The sequence below is a fragment of the Manihot esculenta genome, chromosome 7 (genome assembly GCF_001659605.2).
Source record: "Manihot esculenta cultivar AM560-2 chromosome 7, M.esculenta_v8, whole genome shotgun sequence".
Taxonomy (NCBI): domain Eukaryota; kingdom Viridiplantae; phylum Streptophyta; class Magnoliopsida; order Malpighiales; family Euphorbiaceae; genus Manihot; species Manihot esculenta.
In genome coordinates this window covers 1,548,226-1,575,125 of record NC_035167.2, presented here as the reverse complement: position 1 = coordinate 1,575,125, position 26,900 = coordinate 1,548,226, and the positions used below count along the sequence as shown (strand labels likewise).

Genomic DNA, 26,900 nt, shown 5'->3' with positions numbered 1-26,900 from the left:
CATTTTTCATTGAATAAAAATTGAATAGAAGTATTCTAATGATTCGTTAATCAATCCAAATCAACTAGATTTGGAAAGCTAAAGTTTTGGTACTCTATTTTTTTAAGTTGGAATTAAAATTAAATTTTAATATTAATAAATTTAAACTCAATTCATTTAATAAATAAGTTATGACCGAGCCCTGTTATCAAATGTAATTTTAAATGATTTATGAGTAGATTAATTTAATTTTATAATAATTTTAAATTTAAAATTAAATAATTTTAATTAAATAAATACATATATAACTCAGTTTATAAATTTATAAAAAAATAAGTTATTAAATTTTAATAAATAAAATATTTATGAATAGAGTTAATTTTTAAAATATTTAGATTTAATTCATAAAAATTTGTGTTGGATAATTTTGAATACAATTAATTTAATAAATTTATTTAAAAGATTAATTTTTAAATTTATTTATAAATTTAAAATGAGTCAAACTCATAAATTTTAACAAATTGAATATTATAGAATTTAAATTTAATTTATTTATTAAATAAATTTAAAATTAAACTTTAATTTAACTTATTTAAAAAATGAGTAGAAGTTATTAAATTTTTATTAAGTTGAAATATTTATAAAATAATTATTATTTTTTATTTAAAGTATAATAATATATACACGAGATTACTTATTTATATAAATAATTTTCAAAAATAATTATTTAACTTATACAATTTAAAAATCAATGCAAACAAATACGTACAAGTCTAAATTCACCGTTATTAATAGAATCCAAATGGATGAACAAAAGAAAGTAGAATTCAATTGGAAGTATATAATCCCATTTCATTTTACATTAAAACAATTAAAATTTGATTAATTGGTTTTTAAAGAGTAAATTTTTTAATTGTAATGAGAGCAAATACTTTTACATATTAAATATATTTTAATTTATTTCTTTGGATTGATAGGTATTTAAACCCTCTTTGTAAATTTGCATTGTTAAAAAAAGAAAAAGCCTAACTTTATTCATTTTTTTTTTATAATTTTATCATGAATCAAAAAGTTTTTTTTTTTTTTTAAATACATATGAGTAGTACGTGAACTTTATATATGGGAAGAAAAGGTACCTCTTATCTGTTTTACGATATACCTCGTTTAAATTTTGAAATTTTATTTATTAGATTATCCTTTCAGAACTTAGCATTTTATTTAAAAAAAAAAGATACATATAAATAAATTTGTTTATAAAAAAATAAAATAAATTTTCGTAAAGTTTAAAAAACTATTTTTTATTGATAATTTTCTTAAATATAAAAAAAATCACAAAAACAAAAATAGCCTAATTACAGTGCTTAATTAAGATTAAAAAACAGGAAGATACAAAATTTTTTCAGACCTTGCATGAACTTCTATATTCTGTATTATAATTGAACAAGCAAAAATATACAAAAAAAAAAAAAAAAAAAAAAATCCCACAGCTTGCTTTTCTAGCAAGTAATGGGTTTACTGGACTTGTAAATCTGATCAACCAATTTCAACTTCTTAATCCTTCGTTTTGGATACCCATCTTCTTCTTCTCCAAAGCTTTCTTCCCGGCCACTATCGCCACCTCCGTGGTGGTGGAGGCTGTGGACATTATTGCTCAGTTGCAGAAGCAGGTGAGCAACGTGCACTTCCCAGTCTGAGAATGAGATTTTCTTCATCTTCTTCTTGTGGGTTGTGCTGGTTTCGGATGTTGAAGGAAGCTTCGCCATTGTTGCCGTGGAGATTACACCGACGGAGAGAATTGAATCGGAGCTGGGGATGGCGATGGGTTTGATTATTTATAGAGGGAAACTTATAACAGCGTGTCCTCAGAGGAATAGGAAAACCTAATACAAGAAGTTATAGAAATAGAAATAAAACAGTAAGTCGGTTTGATAGCCGACTTATTTTATTATTATTTTATTAATTGTTAATTTTTTTTATAAATTGTCAATTTTTTCTTATTTTTTATAAATAATGATCTTTTATATAATTAATTAATTTTTCTTTTTTTTAATATGTAAAAAATTAAACTGTCCATTAATCAATTGTAAAAAATAAATAAAAAATTGAAAATTTCTATTCATATTTAATCTTAGGAAAGTGAAATAATAATTGGTAAATTATTATTTTGGATAACCAAAAAAATATTCAAAATATTATCATTTTAAAAATTAGCTACATTATCAAACTCTATTGATAAAAAAAATTATTCATGATTTTAAATAAAAAAAATCAATGATTAAAGTTTTAATTTATAAAAAAATAAAAATGTAAAAAGAGAAAAAACTCTAAAATTAAAGAAAATAGAATTTTAATTTTAGAGAAATAATTAAAATAAATAACTAATAATAAGTTCATCCGAATAAATCTAATATGATAAAAAACAAAATAAAATAATAAAAGACGATAAAATTAAAAAGAAATTTTCTATTTAATATTTGAATTATGAAAATATTCACTAATTAATTTTTTATTTTAAAATATATATTAAAATTTTTTAATATTTTAAAACTTTATTAATGAAACTTTCTGTTAATTTTTATAATAATTAAGAATTATTCTGCTTATTTTATAAATATATAAAATTTTATATGACTCTCATTATTATTTTATAACGAGTCTATATAAATATAATTTAGACAATAATTTTTTTTTATATTATTTCTATATAAGTATATAAAAGAAGTTTTCCCTGTGCTTATATTTAAAGTTGAGATCTTCATACCCAATTGCAAGTTTTTTTTTTAACTTTTTTATACTTAATATTATATGTAAATAATTATTATATATTTAAATTATCCAAATAATTAGATTGAAACAATTTTAGTATATGCTAAAGTAGTTATTTATAAAAAGAAAAATTACCAAATTAATAATCATGCAAGAAAGCAGCTGAAGTCTTTGGCGCTGAATGAAAGGCTTCTCTATTCTTTCTCTTGGGTTTATTCGTTCACTCTTTGTTAAAAATCAAGAATTTTATAAAAATTTAATTTATTTTATTTTTAAATTTTTATTTAGAATAAAAATTTTAAAAATTTTTAATTATTAATTATATTAAAATATTATTTTTTTATCGTATGAAATTTTAATTTAACAGTTAAATTTAACTATAAAATATCAGTAATAAAAAATATAAATAATTTTTTGATAACTGATAATCTGAAATTCAGAAAAATAGAATTTTACAAGAATTTTGTGAATTTAAAAAAAATTAACCTTAGAGGAGAGTTTTTTCTCCCTTTTACCCTCCTTTTTTCTCCCTCACGCGAGATGGCCCTTCCCTATAGGATCACCTACCCCTTGGTGCAGGTCTGTACGTACGGATAACTCCAGGATCATCCCTATGTCAGACAAGTATTTAATTTCCTTCGGCGTGCGAGTGGACCGGGTTGTGAAATGACTGGACCTGCAGTCTCTTTTTCGTGTGAACAGGTTTGAGGGAAAAAGATCAGAATCTAGAAAAGGGCTGGCTTTAAGGTTGAAATGGACCGGACCGGTCTGATTGAGTGACTTAAATAGGAGTCCAATCTGGAGGTCGAACGGGTTGGGCCTGATTTATTTAGGGGTTTAGGAACCTCTTGATTGTGGACTGCGACTATCGGCCCGACTTCGTAATGGGATGGAGAAATTCAGCCGTAATCAAATGCCCTTTTACCTTCTATCAATAACTTCTAACGCTAAATATAGATAATTTAATGGTTAAATTTAATAGTAAAATAAATGAATTTATGTGATTAATTTAAAATATATTAATTAATTTTTAGATATATTTATTAAAATATAAATAATTAAAATTTCTTTTGCGTTATCCCGTTAAAAAATAAAATTTTGCATTCACTATTCTTAAAATTTCTATTACAGTAGACATGATTTTTATCATCTTATTTAAAAATAAAATTTTACTCCATTAATGTATTAAACTCTCAATTATTATAAGTTAATATTAATATTTTTTATTTATTAAAATTTAACAAACTAATAGTTATTCAATGGTATATCCATATTACTTATATATTAAAACTTGCAAGTTAAACAAATTACTATTTTTTTAAATATATATAAATAAAAATTACTCTCAATCAAATTAAATTAAATAAATTAAAAATTAAAATTTTATATATTTATAAAAATTAAATTAAATTATTTTTTAATAAAAATCAATTTAAATTAAATTATTTTGATTCGATTTAATGAAGTTTTTTAATAAATTTTTTATTTTTAATATTTTAAAATTTAATTAAAATATTTTAAATTTAATTTTTTATATTATAAATAAATAAAAATATAAATTAATTTAATTCGATTAATTTTTCAATTTAAATCAAATAGTATGTTACTTAAAAGTGACCATTCGGTTGGTTCGGTTCAAAATCAAACCGAATCGAATAAATTGAAAACTGAAATTTTAGTATTTATGAAAATTGAACTGAATCAATTTTGGTCAGAAATCAAATCGAACCGAACCTGTCTGATTCGGTTCGATTCGGTTTGATCGGTTTTAATTTTTCATAATTTTTTTTATTTTTTACACTTTATTTTTAATATTTTAAAATTTAATTAAAATATTTTAATTTTAATATGATTTAATTTTTCTATATTATTGAAAAAACATATTATTATCACTAATTAATTCGGTTCGATTTTTTTTATTTTTTTAAATTAAAATTAAACCAAATCAAAATAACAAAAATTTCTAAAATTAAAAACTGAACTGAAATATATAAAAAATTGAACTAAATTTTTAAATCAATTCAATTCGATTAGTTTTTTCGATTTGAATCGAATACTACTCACCTCTAATTTTATCGATTTATAAGTTTACACGTAAGTTGGTTACGTTGGTGTAAGGGAGAAGTTTATGCATGTGAGCCATATGTGCATTCAACCATATGCCCAAGTGTCAATACTATTTATATTTATAGTACCAATATTTTAGCTAATAAATAAATAAAAATAGTTAAATAAAACTTCAAATTTTTAATCACGTGTTTCAAGTTTTAAAAATTAATAAAGATAAAAATTATTATTTGCAAAAAGTTTGGATTTGAGATATAATTTGTAGGGCTGATTCAATCAAGAAAAAAAAAATCAATTTATGAAATTTGTAACATAAATGATAAAGGAAAATGGTGACGTCATGCATGGTCAAATTGAGACAAAAATGCAACAGAAATATAATATAATATATTAAAATATTTAATAAAATATTTTTTAATATGTATAAAAAATAAAATAAATAAAAATTATAAAATATTAATTATGTATAATAAAAATAAGAGTAAATTAAAAAAAAAAAGATTATTGAGAGACAAAATTGCTTGCATAGTAAAAGAGCAAGGAACATAAATAAGGTAGGTGCCATTAATAATAGGTCAAATATACCTCGTTGAATGGACTTTTTTTTTTTTAGAAAAAGAGGGATAGAACCCTTATTTTATTAATCTAGGCCATGAAAGCCCCAATCTATCAGCATCCAGTAAAAAATTAATAGTAACAGGAGGCCATTGATGAATTTTCAAATTAAAATCATCACCAATGGTTAAACTAGTCAAACGATCCGCTACCGCATTTGCTTCCCTGTAAATTTTTACCATCTTGACTTCCCAGCTTCTATTGATAAGATCACGACAATTCCTCACCAAATTAGCAACTCTAAAAACTCCTGCACCTCTACCTGCAAGTAAATCTAACGCGAGTTGAGAATCCGTTTGAATTTCAATCTTCTTCCACCCTGAATCCCATGCTAATACTAAAGCATAATATATTCCCCATAGCTCAGCTTCCATTGCTCCACAATTGCCCAAAAACCGTTGAAAGCCCAAAAGCCATCTACCTTCATTGTTTCGAAAACAACCTGCACAACTTGCCCTTCCTGCTGACAACAATGCACTACCATCGGAATTCACTACCACCCAGCCTGTTTCTGGCGGCTTCCTCGTTGAATGGACTTTCACTAATATAATATGCATTTAATTAATATTTTGAAAATATTTTATTTATTTAAAATAAATAAAAAATTAAGAAAATAGTAATAAAATGGTAAATAAAAAAATAATAAATATAATTAATAACATATAAAAATTATTAGCTTAATTAATTTTTTAAAAATTTGTTTTGGGTTTTGAAGTGATTGAATGGAGTGAGGAGCATTTGGTTCTCGTGAATGACACGGTTTTTCTAAAATCCCAACAAACCCTAATCAATATGGACACTCTTCATTTATTACTTTTTTTTGGCTTTTTCGAGTACTTGCATCACCCTCTCATTTTTCCATCACAATTTCTTTTCTTTTCTTTCTTTCTTCCCTTTTTTTTTCTTTTTTTTTTCTAAGAAAACAAACATCACAACCTTTTCAAGTTCCAACGCATATAAGTTGTCAAGCACAACTTTTTTTTTTCACCTGAAAAGGTCTCATATAAGTTATTATTTTTTTTAAAAAATAAATCGTTATACTGAATGCAAATTTATTAGTATTTATTAAAATTCATTCAACATAGTTTGTATGAAAAATTATTTTTTATATTTAGTGATAGTTGGATTTCTATTACTCAGATCACGATTGAAATTAATTTATCAGCACGTAATTTAGACTGTAATCAGATGAATAGACTCAAAATTTGGATTCATTGGAAAGCAGTCTAGATCGTGTGATGTGATGTAAAGTAAGAGAGTATATTTGGTTATACTACCGCCGATCTAGATGTAATGCGAAGTAAGAGAGCATATTTGGTTATACTATAGCTCTATCCACGTACTGGAGGGAAATTAAATGGCTCCGAAAACTAGAAAAGCATGCGGCATAATTTTAGCTAGAAAGCAAGTATGCAGAAAGAGAAGAGAGATTAATTTTCAAAAGTTTTCATTATTTAGTATAATATAAGATAGATGATCACTTGAAAATTGACCATTCCAATACTGAATCTTGCCAACTAAGATTTACCCATTGAAGAAAATTTCACTCCAACTTATTTTCTTCCCATTTTTTCTATTTTTTTCGCGTTGTCCAATCTGAAGATAATGTCTGAATTGAATGCTTAAAGCAGTTGTGTGCTCTCATGAACAAGCCACGATTCTTGCAAAATCTAATGCCATCAAACCTGTAAACTTAGAAAAATTACATAACGGTGTAGGAATAACCTTTACTGTATAATTGCTCGTAAACTTGCCCTAGCCATCAATTTACATATGTTAAATAAGGCTTGAAGATCCTTGCCACGTGCTGACTATAAGCCTTTACACAGGAGAAGTCTTAATGGAGCTGGAGACAACTGCAATGCAATTTCAAATCTTTTTCTTGCTTCTGGAGGAAACCACTGGCTATTTATATCAGTTTTAACAAATACCCTTTTCTGTATTCTTCTTATCTTCTTCATGTTTTTGGCCTTCTCGTTCTTGTAGGGTGAGCTTTTTCAGAGGTCTCATGGAGATATTGAGGCATGCAAGTGAAGTTATAAATAGGTTGAAGCCTGTGATAGTAATGATTGTAATCCAATTTTCATATGCTGGAATGAATATTTTCTATAAGTTGGCTGCAAATGATGGGATGAATCTGAGAGTTCTTGTGGCTTATCGTTGGATTTTTAGCACAGCTTTTATTGCTCCTTTGGCTCTCATCTTTGATAGGTAAGTGAAATAATGTTCTCTCTAGAATTTTTTAATAGTTTACAGTTAAAATTTCAATGGATTCTGTACTAATTTTCTGAATGTTTGCTTTGATATCCATAGGAGGAAAAGGCCAAAACTCACATGGATGATACTTGTCCAATCTTTTTTCAGTGGACTGTTTGGGTAAAGAAAAATAGATATAAATGTTTATTTATTTTATTCCATTCATAAAATATTGGAGCTTTTCTTTACTTTTCTTCTGGGTTGATTTATTTATAGGGGAACATTGGCTCAGAATTTGTACTTGGAAAGCCTAGTTCTTACATCTGCAACATTTGCAGCTGCCATAACCATGCTTGTTCCTGCTATAACATTAATCCTTGCAGCCTCTTTTGGGTAACCTTTGTTTCATCATTTTGATGAGAAACAGAAGAATCATTGTCTGATATTACAAGTTCTGTAATGATTTTGCGAAAAACTTTGGTTTCAGGTTAGAGAAATTGGGATTGAAGACAATTGTAGGGAAGGCAAAAGTATTAGGATTGTCAATAGGAATTTGTGGAGCTATGCTTTTAACTTTTTACAAAGGTGTGGAAATTACAATTTGGTCCACAAATTTTCATCTCTTGAAACACAGCCACCATCAGATTCAGAAAACTCATTTTGCTGGGAATCATTTTCTGGGTTCTTCCTTGGCTTTTGGCAGCTGCATCTCTTATGCACTGTGGTTAATCCTTCAGGTGAATTCAGAACATTATAGTAATAATGAAATTGCTTGAATGCTTGCAGCTTGCGTATCTGAAACTTGATTTTAAGATTTTTTTTAATGTTTTTGGAAGCAGACAAAAATAAGCAGGAAATATCCATGTTACTATTCAAACACAGCATTAATGTCTTTAATGGGATCAATCCAATGTGTCGCTTTGTCCCTGTGCATGGACAGAAATTGGAACCAGTGGAAGCTAGGATGGAACCTTAGGCTCCTGACGGTTGCTTATTCTGTAAGCAGAATTTTTAATTTTTTTTCTTTATAATAATTTATATATATGAGAAATATTCTTTGTTTGCAGGGGATTGTGACCTCTGGGTTGGTTGTGACACTTATTGCTTGGTGTGTGAGCATGAGAGGGCCAGTCTTCGTGGCTAGTTTCAATCCTTTGTCTCTCGTGCTTATAGCCATTGCAGGATCTTTATTGCTAGAAGAAAAACTGCACCTTGGAAGGTAAAACATAAAAGCAATTGGTAAATTTGAATTTGAGAAATTCTATATTCAATCAATCAAGATTTTTGAATAAGTGTTTTTTGGTTGCAAGGGAACAGCATCATAGGGGGAGGGTTGATAGTGTGTGGACTATACTTGGTGCTATGGGGTCAAAGCAAGGAGATGAAGGAAAAAGCTGAGTTAGTTTCAACAACAAAAGCTTCTCCAACAACTGAATTGGTTGAGGTTGTTGCTCAAGCTCAAGAATTAAATGCTTCTCTTACAGATAAGCAGGAGCAGCATCAGCTTCAACATCAACAGATGTAATTAAAATTAAACAAAATTAAGGAATATAATTTATGTTATATTGCCAAAAATGGAAAAAGAGATACAATAGGAGGGTGAGATAGGAACAGTGGAGAATTTTCTGTAGATGAGTATCCAGAAAGGCAAAAAGTTTAGAAAGTAAAAGAGAAATTGTTATATTTTAGATTTCAAATCACGAGTTTTATTACACTTACAGATTTAGTCTGATAGTAAATATATTTGAGTGAGTAAATCCGAGACATTTAAAATTTTATTTCTCCGATTCTTAATTTTCATTTCAAAATAAAATTATAAATTTTATTATATATAATTTTAAATTCTTTTATTGAGTTGTCACAATAACAGTGAGTTTGAACGGTAGAAAATATAAAAAGTATTTTTTTATTAAAAGAGAAAAAATTTATTTTTTTTAATTTAGTTAAATTGTTTTGTAAAAATTTATTTTTTAAAAAATTCACTTCTCACAAAATAATTTATTTAAATTAAATAAATCTTTAATATTATTTGTATTTGGCATATTTATTTATTACTTTTAGAATTAGGAGTGCTATCTAGGTAATTTTTAAAAATATTAGGGACTAACATATAAAATTAATATTTTAATATATTTTTTAAAATTAAAATATTAATTAGTGAATTTCTCTTTTTATAGAAATAAAATAATAATTTTTTTAATTATAAAAAATAAATTTAATATGAAAAATGAAAATTCATTTTAATTTTTATTTTCGAAATTAAATCGTTACAATGAAGCAAATATCTTCTGTTATATTTCTGACCAAAAATCGAAGAGGCAGACATTTCTGTTTCTTTACGGCCCACTGCATCGTCTGCATGAAAGCCGTCTCTGCCTATTGTATGCTCATATCCTGCCACGCTCCCATTTTACAAATTACAAGGACTAATTTGTAGTTTTCCTAACAGAAAATAGACGGAATCCATCGCCCAGAAACTGGAGAAAGAAACAGGAACTCTCGGCCAAAAAACTGAACAGAATTTCAAAGGATATAGCGAGCTGCAGCCTTTCTTTCTATGTTCTCCTTAATTTCTTCATTTTTTCTTTGTCAAATAAACTAAATATTTACAAATTCTCTCTCAAATCATGAGGCTGCTCTCAAAGACATTCCGATCCGTAAAGCCTCTGAGCTCGAACAAATCAAAACCATCACCCCCTGATCAATCATCACCACCATCATCATTGCCCATATCGAGAATATCACAAGCGAAACCGAGCTCAAAGTCAAGGACAAGATCTTGGTGTGTGTATCTTATCCTTTCCACCAACGCTCCCATCAAAACCTATGTTGGTGTCACCAACAATTTCTCTCGCCGGTGCGTTTTATCTATTTGATTAAATTTCCATTTCATAAATTCAATGAAAATGCGGAAATGGGTTATATTTCATATGATGTTACAGCTTTTGTAAATGGGTTAATTGTCTTCATGCCTTGAATGTTGTGGAAATAATATTGTAATCTTGTCTAGTAAGCGAAATTTACGAACTTGTTGATAATTTTATCTGTTTTTAGGAATAAATGAAACCACCACTAGAATGTGTTTTGCCCCGTTAAATTTGTGGGATAGAAATGCAAATTTTCGGTATCCTTTTTGGGGAACGGAGAAGAAGACTGCTTCAATATCTTGTTTTATTGTTTAATGATCTCTTGCCTATTGAGTGACCTAGAACAAACTCGGTTTATGGACACAGAATTGGTGAGTAGAAATCATACGGTATGGATTTGAAAAAAAAAAAAAAAACAGAAGTTGATGAAGAAGTATCTAAAATGATCAGTGAAATTTTAAGTATGGCTATGACTTTTCCAACAATCTGTTGATGTCGCAACAGAGGAGAGATTGCATTTCCTAGTTACTTGGAATCTTTTTTGGGGTGTTGGAGGCAATATTGTTATGCTCATTATTGGAAATTTCATAGGAGAATTCTTAGGCTGGCAAGAGAGGTTGTAGGATTATGACTTCACTTAAGAGCAGTTCAATTATGTCAAAAGAGAATTTAGAATTCCCAGTACCAAAATTTAATGGGATTATTAACTAGGTAATGGCCCAGGCACATTTTTAATCTTGGTTTATAATCAATAAGTTATTAGACCTAGTATATCTCACTTCCGTGAAAAATTCTAATGCCTACAACTAGACAACACCATACTTTCGAAACTTTTTTACTAGGTTGTGGTTTTTATTCCTATCTATTCTTCATAAGTTAGCTGGTAGCATACAGTTATCGGTTTGTTATTGAAACTGCACTACTCTTGCAGTTTAAAACAACATAATGGTGAACTTAAAGGTGGTGCAAAAGCATCTCGTGCAGGAAGGCCATGGATTGGTGCATGCATAATTCGAGGTTTTGATGATCAAAGTGAAGGTAAACCTTCAAAAGTACATTTACTGGTAAATCTATGGCATCTGCTCTTCTATTTATTATTTATAAAAGAATTTGACCACCATATTTTCATATTTTTCTGCTTTTCTCATCTACTAGGTTAAGCCAACTTTAGCAAGTATGCAATTTTGTTGTCCTCTATTATGCATTCAGATAATAACTTTTGGCTAAATAAACTCATATTTGTCTTTTTTCTTTTCGTTTCCAATTTTGGTGAAACCATCTTTAGAATCGTCCATTTTTCATTATAATCTTCATGCTTATTTTATAAATGGCATGCCATCTAGAATGTAAAGGAAATCTTTGTTTCTGTTAATCTTGTTCTGAGACTCCCATCACATATTCTAGCTGTAAGCCTGGCGTATTTTTATTTGCCCTCATCCATTTATCTTGCTTACAAGGGTTCATTGGAAAATGTATTTGGTTTAACAGATGACTAAATAATAAAATTTTTTCATATAAGTCCTTGACAAGATGATTATGAAACTTGATCTAATTTTTCAGTTTAAACCAAGTTGTGATGCTATATAAGTAACTGATGATATCTCAATTCTTCTCTGAATTTTGCAAATTTGCCTTGTATAAACATTCTTCATGTCTTTCTCATTTATGCATCATTTGCCATGAGATTGTGATGTATACTCTTGGATACTGGATGCATTTATTTTTGTTGGAAAATTTATCAACTTTTCTATCATGTATAATGTTGTTAATAATGTGTCAATCTTTGTTGTCACGTCTGATTGCCAAAATCACATTGAAGTAACATTATTAATTTTAATGAATTTCTTATGACAGTTTAGTATTCATGTTGCTTCTTGCCCTTTGGCTTCATATTTGAGGCATGTTGTTTCATTGTTTTCCTGCCATGCTTCAATTGTAGCTTGTGAGTTTGAATCAAAATGGAAAAGTTTGTCAAGAAAAATGCCTCGAAAAGGAAAGAGCGATAACACGATGAAGCAGAGTGTTGATACGTCGCATGCACTATTGCAACACAGGCAGGCAGCTCTAAATAGAGTTAAAGGCTCGTTTAGTTGCAATCGCTTGGAGATTGATTGGAAATTGGATCCTTTCTAGTTTGAAATGCATCATGTGCTGCCATATTCATTCAAAATGTGGTTAATTTGTAGTCTATTCAATATTTATGGAAGCCAAAATATTGTATAAGATGTGTATAATGTGATTTTTCACACAGAGATGATTATTATATACATGTTAAAAAAAAAGAGAATCATTTTACGCTTGCCAATCGTAGCGTTGGAAAGCAAAGAGCTTGTGCCTATATGAGGGTCAGTGAAATGTACTATTTCTGTTTTCTTAATGGATGAGAAGTGTGTGTATTTGGAATGCATAATAACTCTTCCTTTATTTGTTTCCACTTTCTCATATGATATTTCTTCATATTCACTCATGTTTTAATATGTTATTGATGTGAATTGCCAACTTTTCCAGTATTGGGTGTTATTATGATTGTTTTAAATGCCTTTTAGACCAATGATTTCCTAGCTTTATCTAGTAGATTCTGGTGGACCATAACACAGTGTAGAATAAAGTTACTTGTGCTATTGAAAATTAATTATATTTTTTTTCTTACCAAGAATGCATGTAAGAGTTTCCAACTGGATACTTATTTGAAGAGTTGGTCATTGAGATCTATGGACTTGAAACTCCCAGTGTGAATACCATTGATGTTATACAATAATGTGTTTCAAGTCTTGCAGCTTCTGATTTCTATGGTAAGTTAAACTTTTAGAGGCCTTGAGTTTAACCATGGGCCATCAAAAGTGTCCTCTGAAACTGTTCAAGTGGTGAAAGAAGAAAACATATTTTAGAATTTCTTCTACTGAAACTGTTACAACTACAAGGCAAAGAAAACTTCCTCACAAAATCATTCCCCAAAACTAACTTGGAAGCTTTCTTGATGAACTGAATTGAAATTCCTTGTAGTAGAAGTATCAAGTTACTCTTGTTGAAAGTGGCTGAGGATACATTGATGATGTTTTTGAGATCAGAAGCTTGCAATCAGGTAAGAGAACACAGTCAGTATCCTTGGGAAAAGCCTTGTGCTTGATTTTCAAGACGGCTGGGGCTAAATCTACTCACAATTCTTCAAATGTCTCCCTTGTATTTACAACCTTCAAGTCGAAGCATCTTCTCAAGCTATATGGCCTTCTATATTGATACTTACAACTGTCATTTTATCATGAATCTCAGGGAATCCGATCTGAATATGCACAGGTATTGTCCTTGACTTTTGCAGCTTTCTTTCTCTGTTGACGTCCAGAATTCAGTATTAGCAGGGCACACTGGATTTGCCTCGTGCAATCCCACTTTATAATTCCTGAAGAAAACAATCAAAGGAAAAATAAAAAAAATAATCGGGTCCTTTTTTTTCCTTTAAGCTTTTCCCTTGAGAAGAAAAGTTCAGTAAACACAGTTGCAATTTCCAAATCATATGATCAGCTATTGAAGGCAAGAATTTGTAGAGAAAAGGTTTTAGTAAAAACACAAGCATAATTCTATCAATACGTAATCTTCTCTTGTAACAATTAATGAAGCAATAAATCACAAAGTAAACATCACCTAATTTAGCTACCTGTGATTGTGGTGTTTTACTTCTACTCAGCATATAATCAGCCTTAATGAAACATCAAATTTTGCAGCACAGCTTTTGAAGACATTAAGATAATTGGATAATTCAAGCGGAGCTTGTTACTTTCTCATGTTTTATTGCCTAATTTTAATTCTAGTTTGATCTGTTAATGCTGTTATGTTACCACTTTCCCTCTACTTTGATGGTATAATTACTATTTTTACAAGTATTTCATCTTGGCCAAACATGAGGAAGGGCATATGAATGAAAGCTGTGCAGACTTATAAGAAGTATAATGCATGAAGCGTAGTATCAGATGAGTAATTCTCTTGTGGCCTGATTTGAATGGTGTTCACAGATCATGAAAAATACTCCGTAAATGTTGAGCAAGAAGCAAAAATAGTACATTTATTCCTATAAAACTAGTTCCAAACATGAAGCTGCACAATTTCATTGAAGAATCAGACATTCAACATTGAATTTTGAGAATAAAGGGAATGCTATGATAAGTGCACAAATCTAAGGCATACAATCACAGTATAGAGGAAAAAAAAATCTTTCAGGATCTACGTAATTCTTCTGTAAGGTTTATATTTATGGAGAATACATGAGTGACTACGACGGAAAGAATAAGTTACAATCTCCCAAATCCTTCAAACCCTAATCCCAGTAGAATTTCTTAAAACTCACAATTTGCTGCAGTAGACAAAATTTACAATATTCTTAGGATCTCCATAAGCAACAGCACAAAATATCCAAATTCAATCGAATAAAAATCACATATGGAAATACAAGCCACATCATTAACAGAATTGACTCTGAAATCAGAATCAGAATTGGCAGGGTATACAGGACAACTCATTCTCACAACCAGCTCATGAAACATAGACAAGGCCATTGGAACAAGTTCCATGCTTGATTTTGAACATGGCTAGGCCTGAAATCTCATTTAAAGCAACTCTTCAAATGTCCCTTTGATAATGTGAAGAAACTGGAAGTATTTCCCTTATCTTCAGTGAATTCCACCCAAATCTGCAGAAGTCTTGAGCTCACTTTCCTACCATTTCTGAGATGACATAATGAAATCAGAACCAGAATTGGCAGAGTATAGAGGAGAACCAATTACAATCCATTTATTGAAATGCAATAAAAGAGCAAGGAAAATGTAGTTTCCAATAAGAAATTCTGAAGAGGAAGGGAATACGATTCTTCCACAGTTCCATTTGTTCCCAAGTAGCAAATTCCAAAATCACTTTTGGCAAGAAACAGCGCAGTCACTCAAGAGAATCATTCAAATGATCCTGCAATACCAAATTCCAAATATAAGTTGCAACAGATTTTTTTTTTCCTGTAAAGATTATAGGTATCACAGAAATAATACCTGACTGTTTAAATGGTCCAGACGTATGCCCAAATTTCTAAGACTGTCAAGTTCCCACAGTGTCATTGGTTGTGTCAGATTCACATATATACCAAAAGAATGCTCAGTTAGATTTGGAGGTAAACAGCCTTCTGGAAATGTTGGCATTGCTCCACAATTCCATATCTCTAGATATCGAAGGGAAGTGAGGTTTTGCATCTGACTGGGTAGAGACCTCAAATTTTCACAGAACATAATCTTCAAAGAGAAAAGCTTGGGATTGGCCAATCCCATTTCTGGAAACAACTCAAATTGATTACAACAGTGTATTTGTAGACTCTGGAGACACTGGAGGTTCTGCATATGATTGGTTAGAGACCTCAAACTTCCACAGTAGGAAATCTTTAAAGAGATAAGTGTAGGAATGGACAATTCCCTCTCTGGAAATGACTCTAGATCATGACAGTTGTCTATTCTAAGTTGTGTGAGTTGAGAAAGTCCATAATAAAGAGAGTCCAATGATCGTGTCGTCCAATAGTCGACTGCAAGAATCTTAAGGGAATCAGGAAGCCGCCCTTCTGGAGAGAACCTGAGAGAAGGGGGGCATCCTATGTAATACAATTCCTCAAGATTGGACATATTTCCTCCAATAATTCCCTCTGGCAGGGATGCAAATGAACGGCATGTTTCAATGTTGACAGTTATCAAATTATCTGGCAAACCCCTCGCTGGGAAGGAGACTAAACTTGCGCATGAGTGGATACTCAAATAGTTGAGAGATTTGAGATTGCTCAGCCCACTTGGCAACTCCTCCAGATAACGACACCCAGAAATATTCAAACTTTCAAGATTGCAAGGCAACAGCCCCTCCTCTCCATTTACTAATGATACAAGCCGATTACATTGGTGAATTGCCAAATAATTTAGACTAGTGAGATAGTCTGAATTGGTTTCATCGGCCCACAGGTATCTTAGTTCAGCACAGTGCCTAATCTTCAACTCTTGGAGTGCCCTCAATGTCTTTATTTTGGCTTCATCTAATCTCACAAGCCCTGATATAGCTGAAATTTCCAAGGTAGTGAGAAAGGTGGCATTAGACACATTCCTCAAAACTGCCTCTTGACATCCAATGACAGATAGTGTTATAAGAGATTGAAGCCCTGTTGGTAAATCAACTAACTGCGGACAACGCTGCACATATAGATTTTTCAGTGAAGGCAGCGATTCTGGTAGATCAACTAACTGCAAACAATGCTGCACATGTAGATTTTTCAAGGAAGGCAGCCATTTTGGTAAGTTAACTAACTGCGGGCAATTATAAATACCAAATTCTTCCAGGGAAGGAAGGGAGGTGGGCAATTTTCCAACCAACTTGGGACAGCTTCGTAGTTGAAACTCTCGTAGCTTAGGAAATTCTGGCATGGAATCTTCACCCAGACCATTTGACCAAGACCATAGCTCCCAATTATCCATATTTCCAATCTCTAGAGTCTCCAAACAAGAAAAACATGAATGATCCACACAAAACTCAACACCCACTTCTTTCACTGCAATAAGACGTTCTATTTTCAGCTTTTTTAGCAAGTGCAGTTGTCCAAGTGATGGCAATAGTGTGATTTGAGGACAATTGCTCAGCTCTACCTGTACCATGCTAGTGAATGAAGGATCTCCTAGCCACGATGGGAATTGCCTTCCACCAAATGATGTAATTGAAAGGCTTGACAGATTTTGATGTGGCCTCAGTGAGTTGAGAACTTGCTCTTCATCACCTGATTTTCTGGTAAAAGAGGCAACATCATCGGTCCATTGCAACACTAATTCAGTGATGCCAGGCTTATACTTCATATTGGCAGAATCTGCATCTCGAATATCTACCACATTCTCTAATCTTGTAATACAAAGTTGCCCTTGTAAATTACAAAGTTTCTTCAGTTCTGCTATATGTCCATTGCATTTCCCCACAATAAACTTAGGCAGCATACGGAGACCAGTCAAATTACCAATATGCGGTGGCATCTCTTGCAAACTTGATGTGCCAATAATATCAAGATACTGCAAGTTGAGTAAATTGCAGATGCCTCTAGGTAACTGAATAAGCTCAGAACAATCACACAACTTCAATGTTTGTAAGTTGAAGAGTTTATCCACTGAGGTAGGCAACCTTTTGATTCGAGTATAAGACAAGTCAAGGTACCGCAAATGCTTCAAGGCACCAATGGAATCCGGCAACACATGAACATCATAAGAAGTTAGAGACAGCGCCCTTAAGCATTTTAACTTCGGTACCAAATCATGCACCACCTCACTAGATAAGTTGTAGCATCTTCTAGTGTAACTTGATGATAAAAAAGTTCGCAAGCTTTTCATTTCATAAAAGCTTTGAAATCTTAGGAAAGAATTTCTATCATGGGGAATGAATGACAAATATCGAATCTTTGCATATGAATTTTCACTCTCCAACTTATCAACCATATGCAAACATGTTTCTCTACTAACAAAGCGAGCTAAATCATGAATTAGGTCGTGCATTATATATAATGATTTATTATCATTAGATTGTTGAAAAAATGATCTTGATAATAAATCATCAAAATATTGATGACCTAAATCTTCTCTGTCCTCCATTGCCCTTGGGTCATATAAGAAACCTTCAGCCATCCATAATAAAATTAACGTACTCCTATCAAACTCACGATCCTTCGGCAAAATTGCAGAATAAGCAAAACAACGTTTCAAATGAGGAGGGAGATGAAGATAACTCAACCTTAAGGCTGGAAGAACATTGCTCTTTTCATCAGGTAAATCCCATATCTCACTTCTTAGCACTTCCTTCCATGAATTAGGATTTCGTTTAGCCCTTAAGAGGCCTCCAAGAGCTTTTGCTGCCAAAGGGATTCCTCCACACCTTTTGACAATTCCCTCACCCATTTCTTTCAACTCCAAGTGCTTGTCAAAATCTGTTGCTCCCAAAGCATGTTGGGCAAACACATACAAGCACTCATCATATGATAGCTCCTTGAGGGGATAAGCTGGAGTAGTGCCCATCATCGAGGAAACCTCCTGACTTCGAGTTGTGACAACAATTCTGCTTTGAGATGCCCCTGCTTCAAAAGGACTCCGAAACAGAGTCCATAGCTCATAGTTCTCGGTCCAAACATCATCAAGAACAACTAAAAACTTCTTCCCAGACAACCTTTCCTTCAATTTTACTTGAAGAAAATTCAAATCTTTATCATCATCCCCATCACCCAATTGAAGAAGAACTGTTTTGGTCATCCTGACAACATCAAATTCTTCACCAACAGAAACCCAGGCTTTCAAATCAAACTCGGATGTTGGATCGTTGTAGACGAGCTGCACTAGAGTTGTCTTACCAACACCCCCCATCCCAACTATAGGAATCACAGAAATCTCTGCATCTCTTGCTTCATCATTCAACAATTCAAGTATCTTCTTCTTATCTTCATACCTTCCATAAACCTTCGCTTCATTCACCAAAGAGGTTGAAGGTGGTCTTTCTCTCATTTCGCAAACCCTCATTCTAACAGATTCCCCTAACTGCAGATCCTCTTTTCGTTTCACAATCTCATCTAATCTCGCAGTAATGTTCTCTATCTTTGCTACCATCTTAGCATTGAACTTACTGTCACTTAAGGCATCAAATATTTTAGAGAATAATTTTCTCACCTTCTTGGAACGATCCAAGGGTTTCTCCTCCAACTTACGTTGCTTAATCTCAGTGGTAAGCCCATCAAGGACGTCCTCCAAGTCGAAAGCCAAGTCTCGGAGGTCGCTTAACCACATCTCCACTAAACGATTTGCCATCTGCTTCTCCTCTGCATCATCTAGCACCACACGAATCATCATGAGCATTTTCTCCCATTTCTTGAGTTGATCGAAGACTTTACCTTGGTTGACATACTTCAGCAAAGACTTCAACTTGTGAAGGAACTGCTCAGAATAGGCAGAGAGGATAGAACCGCTAAAGGCAGCAGCGAATTCCATTGCAGAGTGAAATTGAACGAGAAGAAAAAATATAAGCACAAAATGTGTTTGGAAAGAAAAATACAATTTTCTCGAAGGAAAATGAGAGAAAATAGAGACTCTCAAGCTGCAATTAACTCTGAATTGGCAATCGGAATTGACATACAATTAATGAAGATTGACCTTAATGAAGACCTGATGGGTTGAAACGGATTAATTTCTATAAAGGAAGTTGCGCGGAAAGTTTCTGGCTGCTAACTTCCCTTTCAAAATGATTTGGGAGATTTTTCTGCATTTTTTATAAATCTATTAAAAATATTTTTAATTAGTAAAATTTTTAAAATTCTTGAAATATAAAAAATATTTCACCTTTCAAAAAAAATTATTTAAGAAAATAATTTAATTATTTATTTGATATTTTTTTTAAATGTCTCAAATGTCATCATTTAAAAAATATTTTCATAAAATAAATAAAGTTTTAAATTTAAAATATAATCATGTTTATGTATGTACATAATTCAACAATAAATATTATAATAAGTTTAGTTATTATTTTTAATTTATCCATTATATTTTATATTAGTAAATAATTTATTAATATAAAAATTATAATTAATAAATTTTAAAAGAGTAATATAATCTAAATAATAAATAAAATTATGAAATTTGCCTTTAAATTATATAATAAAAAATATTAAATTTATGGGTGGCATGCAATTAATTGAAAAAAGCTTAGGTGGAGCAAGCCGAGTTAAGAATTTAGTTTCTGAAATTAAGATCTTGATGGATTATGTATGAAAAGTTTATTTAGACTAACTTTATGGCGGATTGCATAACGAGATTATATCTTATTGGAAAATGTCTTACGTGGAGGTTCGTTACTATTTGCAAACTGATACTGCTGGAGCTATATGGTATTGTGGCTTTATTTATGGGCTTAATCCCTCCTTACTGTATAAAAAAAATATTAAATTTTATTTTTTAATTTAAAAATATTTTTAAATTAATATTAAAATATTAAATATATTTAAATACCACCAAATAAACTATATAGAATATAGCTTAAATTTTTACTCAATTTTTTAAAAATTAGAGGAGAAATAAACTATTTTCTTTCACTTAATTAAATTATTTTTTCTCATTTAGTTAAATTATTTCTCAAAAAATTTTCTAAAATTTTGAACTAAACAAGGCATTACTGGATTTAATGAGGCTAAGTTTAGATTAGGCACAGTTGGGTTTTAAATGAAGCAATATGTAAAAAAAGAGAGGGTTGGTGAAATGGGTTGGTTCCTTTGGGCCTTTTTGCCATTTGGGTTAGTTTCTGTTGGGAAAGTGACAGCTAACCTTGAGCTTAAATAATGCAAACTACAAAGTTGTGATGAAAAACAAGGCCTACCATCTGCATTTAAATTAATAAAGGATTTGAATTTCAATATTAAAAATTTTGCATTTTTCAAATAAAAATTTTCTAATACAAAATTTCATACTTCATGATGGAACATAGAAGTTTGAAAATTCAAAATTAAAATTATTGAAAATTACTATATTTGATTTTATAATCCTAGAAAAAATACCATTAATAATATATAATAAAAGGTTAAAACTTTCAAGAAAGAAAATTCCAAACATATTCCAGAGAAAAGCCAAAGTATCATAAACTCATACTTGTATATATTGACCAATGAATTGACCATTCAACTTTTTAAAAAAATTAAAAAAAATGTCATATTTTTTAAAATGGAAAAAAACTTTTTTTTATTATTCTAAAATTATTACCTATTTTTTAAATTATAGTAACATATAAATTGATTATTATAATTTTATTTAATTTTATCTTATTTTTAAGCTACATTTCAAAATATCTTTTAACATTTAATGAAATATAATGAATTTATAATGAATATAATTAAAAAATTAATAAAAAAAATTTAAAAAGTAGAGTTAACTATTAGATAAGAATAAGACATAGAAATAAAAATTTCAATTCTTATAATACTATTACATAAATGTATATCTTTTTTTTTTTAAAAAAAATGGATATCCTCTCATTTCTTGTAGGCTATTCAAACTATTTTTCATGTATATTTAATATGTTGTATATTATTGAATATAATTAAATTACTCATTTTTCACAAATATCTTTATGGCATCAGAGCTCTACGCTTAATAATATATTTTTTTGTTCATTTTTTTTTGTCGTAGCCATGACCGATTCGCCTTTTACTTCTAATGTCAATATTACAAACCTTTCTGTCTTATTTTCAACCAACTTAAGTCTATCGTCCGATATCAATACCACAAACATTTGTCCTACCTTCAACCAACATAAATCTATCATACGAAACACAACTTCTCTCTATCAATGCTTATGCTCAAGCTCCAATTAAGCTCACATCTACAAACTATTCGTCTCGGCATACCCAATGGTATTCGCTATTAGTTGGATATGATTTTTTTAAGTTTGTTGAAAATCCAATTCCATCAACTCTCAGTTCTACCCCTTACTAGTTTCGTCAGGACCAGTTGATTTGTAATGCCCTTATTGCTTCTTTATCATCTGAAATTGTCTATTATGTTGTAGGTGCAAATACATCCTATGATGTTTGGACAACTCTTGCTAAAACATATGTAAAACCTTCTCAAGCTCGCATAATGAGTTTGCATGAGCCATTGTTTAATGCAAAGAAGGGCTGAATGTACTGATTTTCTTTAAAAAATTAAAGCTACAATGTCTACTCTTGCATCAGTTGGTGTTTCGATCTCCATGAGTGAAACTGTTCTTCATGGGCTACCTTCGGAATACAAGGAAGTATCTGTTGCTCTATGAGCGCATGATAATGAAATTTCTTTTGATGATCTTCATGATAAACTCACTGATTTTGAAAGTCAGCTATCTTATGGTGTTGCTCTTGTTGCTTCTCCAACTACGATTCATTACACAACTGCACGGTTAGGATTAAATCACCAACAGAATAATAACTCTTCAGGTCAATCTCAGAATAAGTCATTTGCATCTGCAATATCATGAAATAATAACTATTAGTCTTCTCAAAATTCTAAAAGTCGAGTGACTTGACAATTATGTGATAAACTGGGACACACAATAAAGCAATGCTTTAAACTACAGAAGCTCTGTCCATGACTGCTCACTTCCAACTCTTCACAGTTTGCTCGACAACCATAGGTCAATTATGTGTCCAATGCTATGCCATCTACTGATCTAAAGTGGATCATGGATTTGAGAGCAAACTAACATGTTGTGCAAGATTTACAGAATTTGTCAATATATTCTAACTATGAGGGCATTGATGATGTTGTTCTTGATGATGGTAAAACATATCCTATAACTCACACATGATTTGTTTCATTAGCTTTAATGTTACTGCCTTTGAAATTAAGCCATGTTTTATATATTCCTACATTAAATAAAAACCTTGTATCTGTTTATCAGTTATGTGTATGTAATAATGTTGAAATTGTGGTTAATCCTTTTAAGTTTACTGTGAAGGATATGAGCATGAGGGTACTTCTAGCGAAAGGAAAGCCGAATGATGGTGTTTATGAGTGACCTCCTAATCTGTTAGAACTCAAGACAAGTCAACCGTGTGTTTCCCATACTATTGCATCATCTCAGCCAATTTGGCATTAGCGTCTCGGTCATCCTTCCACACCGATTATATATCTTATTTTACAATAATTTCAATTACCCGTTTCTCCTGCTATTGACAGTAAATTCTTTTATGATTCCTGTAAGTGCAACAAAATGCACAAAACTCTGTTTTTTGAATCCTCAATGACCAGTTCAGCACCATTAGAACTACTCTATTATGATGTTTGGGGTCTAGCCCCCATTACTTCTGTTGATGATTTTCGTTATTATTTAATATTTATTAATCATTTCAATCAATGTGTTTTGTTATTTCCATTAAAATGAAAGTCTGATGTGTCAGTTGTCTTTCTATCCTATAAAAATCTTGTTGAAAACTATTTTAATAAAAAAATAGGGTCATTCTATTCTGACAATAGGGTGAATTTCTGCACCTAAAAAGCTTTCTTCAAGAACATGAGATCTCACACTTTTTAATACCTCCATACACACCTGAACACAATGCTATAGCTGAGTGTCATCATCAGCGTATTGTTGAAACTGGTATTACATTACTGCATTTAGCTAATTTACCTCTTTCGTATTGGTCTTATACTTTCCAAACAACAATTTATTTGATAAACAGAATACCCACAACAATAAGAAATCCCCATTTTGGTGTCTTCATGGTAAAGAACCTAATTACTCTAAACTACGAGTTTGGGTATCTTTGCTACCTTGGATATAACCATATAATTCAAACAAGCTTAAAAAATGATCTACTTCATGTGCATTTTTAAGCTACTCTATGAATCAAAGTGCATATAAATGCTATGATCCATCCACGTCAAAACTATATCTTTATCGTCATATTGATTTTATAGAGTCTGCATTCACTTTTTCCTCCATCGCACCAACTTTAGAATGAACTGTGTCCTCTACAAACGATGCTTGGTTAGCCCTTCATTTTATTCTACCATATTCTATAGGTACTAACAGCATTGGGAGTGCTACTCTGCCAATAACATTAGAGGTTTCTTGTTCAACAGTTGAGCGTTCGCTAATGCTCACTCCTTCCAGTGACTCAAACATCACAACTAATTCATTGTTAGGTATGGCGTCATCACCAACTTTTATTACACTCACATAATCTATTAATTCAGCATGCAGCTCCTCACCTGTGCCTTGTGCAAAACAAATCGACACATCCAATGGTGACACACAGTAAAAATAACATCTCTAAACCAATTAATAAATTGTGTTTGTCTACTGTTCTTCGGATCACATCTAAGCATGTTGTTCCTAAAACAATTGCTCAAGCTTTAAAAGATCCCAAATGGCGGCCATGGAAGAAGAATATAATGCTCTCATGAAACAACAAACATGAAAACTTGTATCTCCTAAAAATATTTCAAATATTATAATTTGTAAGTGGTTGTTCCGGATTAAGTGTGATTCTAAAGGAAATTCAATATGACATAAGGTATGGTTGGTTGCAAGGGATTTTACACAACGACCCGGTTTGGATTTTGATCAAACGTTTTCGCCAGTGGCAAAGCATCCAACTGTAAGGATTATTCTCTCCATTGTTGTTACTCGGGGTGGCCATTATGACAAGTAGACATCAATAATGCATTTTTATATGGTCAATTATTTGAGGTTGGGTTTTAGAACAACCGCATGGCATTTTCAATGATAGGGTACCAAACCATGTCTATCATTTAGAAAAATCACTTTATGGACTTAAGCAGGCACCAAGGGCGTGGTATTATGAGTTGAAAACATTTCTTGTTTCAGTTAGATTTGAACAATCTCAATTAGACACATGTTTGTTCATCTATTCCAAACCTGGAAAAATTATTTATCTTCTTGTATATGTCGACAACATAATTATCACTGGCAGCAATTCAAGAGATATAGAGCAGTTTATTATAACACTTGGGAATCGGTTCTCAATTAAAGATTTGGGGGACTTACATTTTTTCTTGGGAGTAAAGGTAACTCGCACAATGAATGACTTATTCTTGTCTCAATAAAACTACATTTGCGAAATCCTAGAGAAGTGCAAATGCAAGAAGCCAAATCTATCTCCACGCTATTATCACCTACTACATCCTTGAGTCTTAATGATTCGATACATGTAAGTGATGCTTTTGAATATCGTGCGGTTTTAGGCAGCTTGCAATACTTATTATTAACTCAACCAGATGTGACTTTTGTGGTTAACAAATTATCACAGTACACGTCATGGCCAACTATCAATCATTGGTCTGCAGTGAAGCGTTTGTTGAGATATCTAGTTGGCACATTTGATTCTGGACTATTCATTCGTAAAGATACTTCAACTAAATCACGTGCATTTTCAGATGCTGATTTGATTGGAAACCGTGATGATAGAATTTCAACAAGTGCACGTATAATCTTTTTGGGAAGAAATCCAGTAGGATGGATGGTCTTCCAAGAAATAGAAATGGGTGGCACAATCATCAACTAAGGCATAATATAAGTCGGTTGCAGCTACATTTGCTGACTTATCGTGGGTGAGAAATCTATTAACCGAGCTTCACATTCTAGTATTACAAAACCCCGTAATATACTGTGATAATTTAGGTACAACTTATGTTATTACCAATCCAATTTTTCACTCGAGAATGAAACATATTGCTATCGATTATCATTTTGTCCAAACACAAGTTTAAGATGGAAGTCTATGTGTCTCTCATGTTTCCTCTAAGGAGCAACTAGCAAACATGTTAACAAAGCCACTATCGGCACTAGATTTCAGTCGATTAAATTGGTATTACTTCTCGTCTGCCATCTTGCAGGGCGAATTAAATAAGAATAATAGATAGAAACATAATTTTTATGTAAATATATATCCTCTCCTTTTTTGTAGGCTACTCAAACTACATATTATATATTCTGAATATAATTAAATTACTCATTCCACATAAATATCTTTATAAATAAAAATTATAAGACGGAGAGAGTAATTAAAAGTAATTACTTGCAACATAACATTTGGTTGGAATACATAGAAATTATTTAAAATAAAATAAAATAAAATAACTGAAGATAGGATGTAAAACTTTTGCAAGATGAAATTGAAGATTTATAAGGTAAATTTCATAGAAGAAAATATTTTTTTCCCAAATAAATTACTCATATTTTATTATTTTAATAATTCAGATCAGTATTTCTTTTATTCAAATAACAGCTAAATAATCAATGTATTTCACCTTATTCGTATTAGAGTTATTTGGAAAAATCACAAACATTAATTATGTTTAAAAAAAGTAATTAAAGAAAAAAATATATAATATATTTAAATTTCCTTTCAAATTTCTAAAATATTTTCTACCAATTATAAAGTGGAAAAAAAATAAAAAAATAAAAAAATAAAAATTGAAGTTACGAATATACCTTTAACAAAAAGAAAAATTTAAATAACATGTAACAATAAAAATAGATTTTACAAGCTTATTTACCTTGTGCTTTAATTAGAAGAATTAAATAATAAAAGAATATTTTTTCACTGTTAACAAAAGTCAAAATACTATCACTCTTTTCTATATATTTTTTTATCTTTTATTTTTAATCATTTTAAAATTATTATTTATTTTTTTTATACTATAATAATTATAAATTAACTATTATAATTTTATTTTTATTTTCAAAAATTCTTCCAAAATATATCTCAGCATTTAATAAAATTTAATATTTTTAATGGGTATATAATTGTAAAATTAGCAAAGATTGTGGGAGTAATTCAAAAAGATAGCGTTACAGTATTGAAGGAAAATAACTGGTAAGGCAAAAACACAGAGC

The 26,900-nt window shown here is 30.6% G+C and overlaps 3 protein-coding genes across 5 annotated transcripts; 2 read left to right on the top strand and 1 right to left on the bottom strand.

Moving 5' to 3' along the window:
- Positions 1 to 7,106: 7,106 nt before the first annotated feature.
- LOC110619726 (WAT1-related protein At1g25270) lies at positions 7,107 to 9,313 on the top strand. Of its 2 annotated transcripts, none has more exons than XM_021763278.2 (7): positions 7,107 to 7,638; positions 7,741 to 7,803; positions 7,900 to 8,016; positions 8,111 to 8,360; positions 8,463 to 8,621; positions 8,691 to 8,842; positions 8,934 to 9,070. In XM_021763278.2, the coding sequence occupies exons 1-7, from the start codon at positions 7,436 to 7,438 to the stop codon at positions 9,019 to 9,021; spliced, it is 1,032 nt and encodes a 343-aa protein (XP_021618970.1). In that variant the 5' UTR covers positions 7,107 to 7,435; the 3' UTR covers positions 9,022 to 9,070. The 2 variants fall into 2 exon arrangements, with proteins under 2 accessions (XP_021618970.1, XP_021618969.1); XM_021763277.2 differs by having other exon boundaries at positions 7,109 to 7,638; positions 8,941 to 9,313.
- Positions 9,314 to 9,959: 646 nt separating this feature from the next.
- On the top strand, positions 9,960 to 12,897 carry LOC110618761 (structure-specific endonuclease subunit slx1). Of its 2 annotated transcripts, none has more exons than XM_021762000.2 (3): positions 9,960 to 10,480; positions 11,422 to 11,554; positions 12,430 to 12,563. In XM_021762000.2, the coding sequence occupies exons 1-3, from the start codon at positions 10,251 to 10,253 to the stop codon at positions 12,502 to 12,504; spliced, it is 438 nt and encodes a 145-aa protein (XP_021617692.1). In that variant the 5' UTR covers positions 9,960 to 10,250; the 3' UTR covers positions 12,505 to 12,563. The 2 variants fall into 2 exon arrangements, with proteins under 2 accessions (XP_021617692.1, XP_021617691.1); XM_021761999.2 differs by having other exon boundaries at positions 9,965 to 10,480; positions 11,422 to 11,528; positions 12,430 to 12,897.
- A 1,797-nt stretch (positions 12,898 to 14,694) lies between these two features.
- On the bottom strand, positions 14,695 to 19,750 carry LOC110618776 (putative disease resistance RPP13-like protein 1). Its single transcript, XM_021762016.2, has 2 exons — positions 15,521 to 19,750; positions 14,695 to 15,440 (listed from the first exon to the last, which is right to left on the bottom strand). The coding sequence occupies exons 1-2, from the start codon at positions 19,502 to 19,504 to the stop codon at positions 15,414 to 15,416; spliced, it is 4,011 nt and encodes a 1,336-aa protein (XP_021617708.1). The 5' UTR covers positions 19,505 to 19,750; the 3' UTR covers positions 14,695 to 15,413.
- Between the last annotated feature and the right edge of the window lie 7,150 nt (positions 19,751 to 26,900).